At 60.1% G+C, this 7,586-nt stretch overlaps 1 protein-coding gene across 3 annotated transcripts; it reads right to left on the bottom strand.

The window, feature by feature from the left end:
• On the bottom strand, positions 217-6,955 carry REEP2 (receptor accessory protein 2). Of its 3 annotated transcripts, XM_021084839.1 has the most exons (9): positions 6,685-6,854; positions 5,866-5,970; positions 4,767-4,839; positions 4,407-4,483; positions 2,357-2,477; positions 2,084-2,197; positions 1,598-1,745; positions 1,375-1,505; positions 217-1,266 (listed from the first exon to the last, which is right to left on the bottom strand). In XM_021084839.1, the coding sequence occupies exons 2-9, from the start codon at positions 5,883-5,885 to the stop codon at positions 1,198-1,200; spliced, it is 753 nt and encodes a 250-aa protein (XP_020940498.1). In that variant the 5' UTR covers positions 5,886-5,970; positions 6,685-6,854; the 3' UTR covers positions 217-1,197. The 3 variants fall into 3 exon arrangements, with proteins under 3 accessions (XP_020940498.1, XP_013850599.2, XP_020940497.1); XM_013995145.2 differs by lacking the exon at positions 5,866-5,970 and having other exon boundaries at positions 6,685-6,955; XM_021084838.1 differs by lacking the exon at positions 5,866-5,970 and having other exon boundaries at positions 1,598-1,739; positions 6,685-6,842.

Raw genomic sequence — 7,586 nt, 5'->3', positions numbered from 1 at the left:
CCTCTCCTAGGCCCCTGGCTCTATCCTGAACCCCAAAACCATCTTCCCAGCCTGAACCCCCTCAAGCCTCTCTCTTACCTTGGAGATCAGAACTCGGGGTTCCCAGTCTGATCTCTTCCCGCTTCATCCCACGGCTGAGCCCTGCTTCTCACGTGAGGTCCTTCCCGCCTGTGGACGGGGTAGGGCAAGGACAAAGCACACAGAGGCCACCAGAAATGAGGTGCCAGAGTTTGGTTTATTGGCTCATCCAGTGCCAAAGGTCCACGGGGCACCCTCTTTCCATGGGATTGAGAGCCCCCTGGCTCCTACACGTCTTTCCCTTCCCCACACATTCCTCCTGGCCCTAATCGAAGCCACGGCAGAGGCTGGGGCAGAGTGAGGGGCAAAGGCTGGGCTCTGACAGGGGTCTGCTGACAGGGGGCCTAGTCTGCTTGGCACAGGAAGAGGACCCTGGGGGAGGAAGGTGGGCCCCAGGTGGGGGCCCCTGAGGGGGGAAAGGGTCAGCTGGCCGAGGGCGGAGGGAGTAACTGCTGGAGGGAAAGGCCTTTGCTCTGAATCCCCAGCCCTAGATCCAGAAAGAGACACACACACGCGCGCACACACACACACACAGACACACCCACACACACCCCGGACCCCACTTCTTTTCAGTGGGCACACAGCCCCCAGCTGCAGCTCTGGCCTGGCCCTCCTGGTCACTTAAGCACATACTAAGCCTCTGTCCTCCGCTCACAGCCTTGGGCCCGGAGCCCCTGCCCAGGTTCTCCGAGGCCTTCCCCGCGGCCTCCCTCTGTCACCAAGCCTTCAGGCCGGTCTCTGGTAAATCTGGGCTGTGACTGGCCCCTGACCTTGAGCCTGACCCAGGGAGAGCAGTGGGGGCCGTGTTAGGGCTTCGGACAAGGGGACGGCCACGGTCTTCAGCAAGGCACTGGGTGGGTGGGGGCAGGGCTGGAGCGGGGACAGTAGCATTCAGGCTCTGAGGCGCCTGCACCTCCTTGGGTGGCTCAGTCCTCAGCTCCGGGTCCAGCCTCTACCCTCAACCCCCACAGCAGGGCCTCCCTCCATTAATCCAAGCCCTTCCAGAGGAGCGGCCACGGGGCAGGACGGGAAACAGCCATCCAAGAGGCCCTGGGGCCCGAGGCGTGAGGGCTACTGGCACAGTGTGGAGCCGGGTCTGCAGCCTGGGGGGCTGGGGCCTCAGGCTGAGTCGCCCCCGGCGGACGTCTTCTTCTTGGGCCGGGTCTTCAGTGTCTTGGAGGCCAGTGGCTGTGGGAAGCAGGGAGCAAGGCAGAGGGCTCGGCCTGGAGCCGGGGTCCCCCACCCCCCTGCCCCGACCCCCATCTCCCCCTGCCCCGGCTCTGGCCTGGCTCTCACCTCAGCTTTGGGCACTTTTTTGATGGGTTTGGCCTTCTTAGGAGCCTTGTCTCCCGTGTCATCCTCGGAGATCTCTGTCCGGTGATCTGGCTGGTTTGGGCCTGACCTTAAACTCAGGGCAGGGTCATCTCCTGGTCAGAGGAGGAAAGAACAGGGGTCTGGCGCCTCCCCTCCCGGCCTCCTCCCCTTGCGCCCCCTGCCCAGCCCCGTGCCCTGTCTGTACCTAAGTCCTCAATGGTGTCCAGGAGGCCGCCAGGGCCGGGTCTGAGGCGGCCGTCGGGCCCCTGCAGGGGCAGCGCGTCCTCGTCCCGGATCAGGGTCAGGTCCTGCATGCTGAAGCTTCGCAGCTTCTCTGACAGCACCCCCTGGCCCTAGGGTCACCACCACGCGCCAGGAGAACCGGAGGAAGGGGCGGGGTGGAGAGAGAGGTCACTGTGGGGGACTCGGAGCTCTGCCAGTGCCCTCGCCCTGTCCCCTGGCAGCCCTGACACACTGGGGCCCTGCTTTCCCTTTGCACAGATGAGGCAACCGTGGCCTGGAGAGTGGAAGTCCCTCGGCTGGTGGGTGTCAGAGGCAGGACTGGAAGCGCAAGCCGCACAAGCCCCCAGACCTTCATGGCCTTGAGGACATGGTGGATGCAAAGGGGCCTGGCCAGGGGGACGAGATGTGTAACGGGGAGCCCCGGGGACCGGCTCTGCCCCCATCTCACCTTGGCAGCAGCCGTGACTGCGGCATTGGCGGCCAGGTTCAGACCCCTCTTGCCCACCCTCATCATGGTCTCGTAGCTCTTGTCTCGGGCCTGAGTGATGTACTCGTCGATTTCCTGGGGGGACGAGAAAGAGGTGAGGGGGGCCCTGCCGGCCCAGGAGGCCAGTGCCCTGCCAGATCACCCACGGGGAGAGCCAGGAAGGCACGGGGCTGCAGGACCCGGCTGCCTTGACCTGAGGCAGGTGGCAGGCGAGCTTCCCTTGTTCCAACAGACCTTCTCCTTGTTGGACAGTGTCGGGTGCACGAACTTGCGGTAGAGCACGCTGGAGCCTTTGGTGTAAGGGGACAGCAGCCATATCACAAAGGCGATCTTCAGCTCAAAGTAGAAGGGAAACCTGTTGGGGGACAGAGGCTGGTGGCAGAGCCTGGGGCAGGGAGTCAGAAGGCCACTGGTCGCCCAGCCCTTGGTGCACTGGGGTCCGCATGTGGCTCAGCTGAGACTCCAAGTGGGAAGGCGGGACGTGACCCCAGCAGGATTCCCCGCAGCAGTGGCTCTCCTCAGCCTCTTCCCTCTGACGCACGACGCCCACTCCTGTGCCCCGAGGTCGACAGGAAGGCCAGCTCCCTATCCTTCCAGCTCACTCCGGGGTCCTCGCCCCTCTCTCTCTGCCCTTCCTCCCATGAAGAAGACGGGCCTCTCCAGGTGTGCTTGGGCTCCACCCTCGCTGCCATGGTACACCCCTTGCTTTTCAGGACTTCCCTCCGTTCCCCACTGCTCCTGCTCAGGCCACACGCTCCTTTGGGTCTGCTACAGCTTCACGAAGCCCTCATCAAAATCCTTTCTTTGCCTGGGTCAAGAGGAATCTATACCCTCACTGTTCTCAATTTTTTTTTTGCTTTTTAGGGCTGCACCTGCAGCATATGGAGGTTCCCAGGCCAGGGGCCTAATCAGAGCTGCAGCTGCCAGGCTACGCCAGAGCCACAGCAATGCGGGGTCCATGCTGAGTCTGTGACCTATACCACAGCTCATGGCAACGCCAGATCCTTAACCCACTGAGGTAGGCCAGGGATCGAACCCGCATCCTCGTGGTTCCTAGTCGGATTCATTAACCACTGAGCCACGACGGGAACACCTTTTCTCAATTTTTAACCCATCGTTTTTCCCTAATCTGACTCCATTCAACTTCTTCCTCTAAAACTGTTTTTCTCAAAGGCCAGAGGCCCTTGTAGTCTATAAACACAGGGATCTTTTGTCCTCTACCTGTCTGCAAAACTCTCTTCTCTTCATTTCCAGTCTACTGTGCTGTTAGTCCTCTCTTTCAAGAGGCATTTGCTCATTCAATATTTTTTTTTTTTGCCACACCCATGACATGCAGAACTTCCTGGGCCAGGAACTGAACGCGCAGCACAATAGCGACCCCAGCCACTACAGTGATAATGCTTCATCCTTAACACACTGTGCCACAAGGGAACTCCTCAATAAACACTACTCAACACCTTCAGTGAATACACAGCTCATTCGGGCATTCTGAGTCCTCAAAGTACATATACACAGGCATTCCCGTCACGGCTCTGTGGGTTAGGAACCTGACTAGTATCCATGAGGATATGAGTTTGATCCCTGTACTCACTCAGTGGGTTAAGGATCTGGCATTGCCGTGAGCTGTGGTGTAAGTCACAGACGTGGCTCGGATCCCAATTTGCTGTGGCTGTGGTGCAGGCTGGCAGCTGCAGCTCCGATTCGACACCTAGCCCGGAATTTCCATATGCCACAGGAGTGGCCCTAAAAGAGAAAAAAAAACTTTTTAAGAAAAGGAACTCTTAAAAAAAAAAAAAAAGGACACATACATATACAGAGCCCAAGAGTGCCTGGGAAAATGCCTTTGAAATACAGGCATCCAAAGTTTTTAAGACCGACTCTTATGCCTATTTTCCAAATAGGGAAACTAAGGCCTAGAAAACTGAACTGCCCCAGGTCACGGTAAGTCTGGCAGAAGCAGGTTTCCTGAATTCTCCTGTGGTTCTTTGGCTACCGCCAGAAAGAAATGGGAGGGTTATGCCTGCTCTCATTCTGCTGATCCAGATAGGACTGGATGGAGGCTGGGGGTCAACGCAGTCAAGCCGGAGGTGATCCACAAGCACGGAGGCCCCAGCCGGCTAGGGGAATGGGCTACACCCCTTTGTTGTGCCAGGGCCCATGGAACTGTCGGGGGATTCAACCTTGAGGGAGTCCACCCTGGGGCTCGGGCTTCGGTTTGGTTGGCGGTATAGAAAATGCAGGGACCCTGGCTCTTGAGAGGCAGGGAGGGGATGCTGGACCTCACCAAGAGAGCACGATATCTGTGAGGGTCTCAGCCGTGGTGAAGAAGGCAAAGACGATCCAGTACATCATCCACTTCACCTGCAGGTACAGAGGGTGTGTTAGCGGGGTGCCGGCGGGGACACCCAGACTCCACCTCCGCCTGCCAGCCATGCTGGAGGTGCTGTGGGGGGCACTCAGGACCTCAGCTGTGCCTGTGCACCGCGCCGGGGCTGGGGGAAAGGAACACACAGGGGCTCCCCTGACCCAGGTCTCAGGAGTGCTGACCACATCAGTGCACAGTCATCCCTATCTGTCATGTGGCCCACGGTCCTCCCCCTCCCGCCGTGTGGGTCGAGGGCGGGATGAAAGGTCAGACACTCACATATTCCTTCACGTTTTTCGTCTTCACGGCCTTGTAGGAAGAATAGGCGGGGTACAGGGTGCCAAAGATGAGCCTAGGGAGGCAGGCATGGTTACTGGGCCCCTTGGCCAAGGGCAGTGGCCTCTCCCTCCCAGCTCTGCATCAGTCTCTGGGGAGGGAAGGGGAGGAGGGACAGCACTCCCAAGTGCCACACCAGCTGGATCCCTGAACTCAGGTCAGGGCTTAAGGTCAGAGTAAAGCCTGAGGTGATCCGCAACCAGAGGCCCCAGCCGGTGCCAGCGTGATGCCTCATACCCCTTTGTTATTCAGGTTTTGTCCAACAGAAAGGCCCAGAGGCCAGAGGGCCCTCTGAGGCCGCTGCAGCCCTGATCCACACATCACAGGGAGTGGGGTGGGCTCACTGCCACGGAGTGTCTTCCTTCTCCAGGCACCACACCCACTGACACCTAGCTGCCCTTACCCTCCACCTCCCTGCCTCAGAGCCAAGCTGAGAAGGGCCAGGGCTGCAAGGGAAGCTGACAGCACCTAACAGGGCGCTCCACCTGGCGGGCAAAGGTGCCACTGTAGCCTGCTTCCCTGGGGACCCGGGGAGCAGAGGGCACAGGGGCAGGAGGCCCTGAGAGAGGCAGAGATTTACTCCCCCATGGAAATACTTTTGGGAATAGGCTCGGGGGAGTGCGCTGGGCTAGAGGTCCTGGCTAGAGTGGCATCTGCTGGTGATTCCCTCAGAGACCACACAGGACCAAGTGAGGGAGGGAGAGGACTGATGCCCCTTGGGGCACTCATTCAGACAGAAGAGAAGCAGCCACTCCGAAGGCCACATGGAGGTCTGAGGGCCCTGCCTTCCCTCTAGGGTGGGATCCGGGAGAGGCAGGAGGGAGACTCTGGTGGGTCTAGGGAAGCCAGAACACAAGCACATGACAGCACTGAATGAGAAGGTGACAGCAGGGAGGGGATTCTGGGCCGGCAGGCCCTCATGGTAGAGGCTGGGGGGCAGGGTCATGAGCTGAGGCAGGGGTTGCCTGAGGCCCACGTGGAGCCCCTGGCCGCCCAGCCCCTTGACAATGTGTGGGTACTGCCTGTTCCCACACAGACTTGCCTCACTGAGGCAGGATACATCCGAAATGGCCCGTGGAGATGGGGTGGCGGGCGGAATCCTCAAGGACAAAGCCTGCGTTGTGGGAGCAAGGTTCCCTCCTGGAGCCTGGGGGAGGTGGTGGGGACATAGCTGGCAGCCTGGAATGAAGGCCACCTAACAGCCTCCCTCCGCAGCTTTCACAACCCCAGGCTGAGCACACACATCCTCTCCCAGGTGCCTCCCACACTTTGTCCTCCAACCATCTCTGCTTTCCAGAGCCCGGCCGCCCTGGGGGCCTCCCTGTGCCCTCACTCAGTCTCCTGACAGTCAGTGGAAGAAGGAGGGGAAACCAGGCCCTTTGGAGGAGCCAGGGCTGCCATGGCCCTACGCTATGGAATGAGGACGCCCTGCCTCGCTCCCCGCTCCTCCGGTAGCCCTCTCCCCCAGGGAGATGGGAGCCCAGGTCTGAGGAGCTCGTCCAGCCCAGATCTGCTACGTGGGGAAGCGGACATACCATCTCCCCTCGTCAATCAAGCCGTGCCGCCCAGCTCCCGGGATGAGGGAGGATGAAGGAGCAGGAAAATTAAAAATAAAAGGGGTGGGAAGCCAGGCCTGCCATGCTCCTCTAACATTTTCCCCCTCCGGTCCTGGGTCCTACACCGTCATGTCTCGAGGACCCCAAATAGGGACGATGTGCCTTTAGGTGAGTCTGCTGTGTGAAGCCACAGAGAGGTCCTCTCCGGGCTTCAATATCCCTCAACCCCCATCCTTACCGCCCCATCCCCCCTCCAAACGGCCGCGCCCCGCCACCGCCACCGCCACCCCCGCAGCCGCACTCACACCACCAGGCGAGAGATGATCCAGGACACCATGGCGGGGCCGCGCGGGGCGCGGGGCGCGGACCCGGCCCCGGCCAAGGATGTAGCTGCCGGAGGCCCAGCGGCGGCGGCAGCAGGAGCCGCAGTAGCAGCAGCACCCGCAGCAGCAGCCGCCGCGGGGGCCGCGGAGCGCCGAGCCGCCGCCGTTAAAGGGGAGGTCCCTGCCGCAGCGGCGGGCCGTGGGCGGCGGCGGCGGCTCTTAAAGGGGAGGCCGCGGCCGCGCGGCGGCGGCGGCGCGCCCCCCTGCACCTGCTGTGGCCGGGCATGCGCCTTTGACCCTCAGCGCCCTGCCTTCCTCTAATCACTTGTTCACCTTGCTTGGGTTCCAAGCCCAGGGTTCAGGTGTTCGGAGGCCTTCAGACTTCCATCCTGACATCCTGACCCTCCTCCTGTCCTACCCATATCAGGCTAAAGGACTTAAACATCCCACGGGGAATAACAGCTATGGCTTAGTGCTTACTGTGTGCCAGGGCCTGTGTGCTAAGATCTTCAAGTGCGTTATTTATGTGACTATCCTATAAGGCAGAGGTTGTAATTATCCTCATTTTGAAGATAAGACAATGGGAAGCATAGGGAGGTTCAAGAATTTGCTGGGGATCACAAAACCACTAAGTCATGCTGTTAAGGTAGGAACTCCAGAAGTCCACGAAACAGGCTACTTCTCCCAGCTGCTGACTAGCAAACCCTCCTCCCCCACCGCAGGCCATCAAGACACCCACCCAGGAATTCCTGAAGTCAAAGGTATAGGGGCATCTGTCCACCCCGCCATCACCAGTCACTCCAGTTGTAGGAAGACCTGACACAGTCCCCAGTGTGATTTCTTTTAGGTTGTCAGTTCCTAAGCTTTGTAGGGGAACAAACCTT

This window comes from Sus scrofa, chromosome 2 (genome assembly GCF_000003025.6).
Source record: "Sus scrofa isolate TJ Tabasco breed Duroc chromosome 2, Sscrofa11.1, whole genome shotgun sequence".
Taxonomy (NCBI): domain Eukaryota; kingdom Metazoa; phylum Chordata; class Mammalia; order Artiodactyla; family Suidae; genus Sus; species Sus scrofa.
Note: the sequence above shows the minus strand (reverse complement) of the source record. Positions and strands in the feature narration are given on the sequence as shown.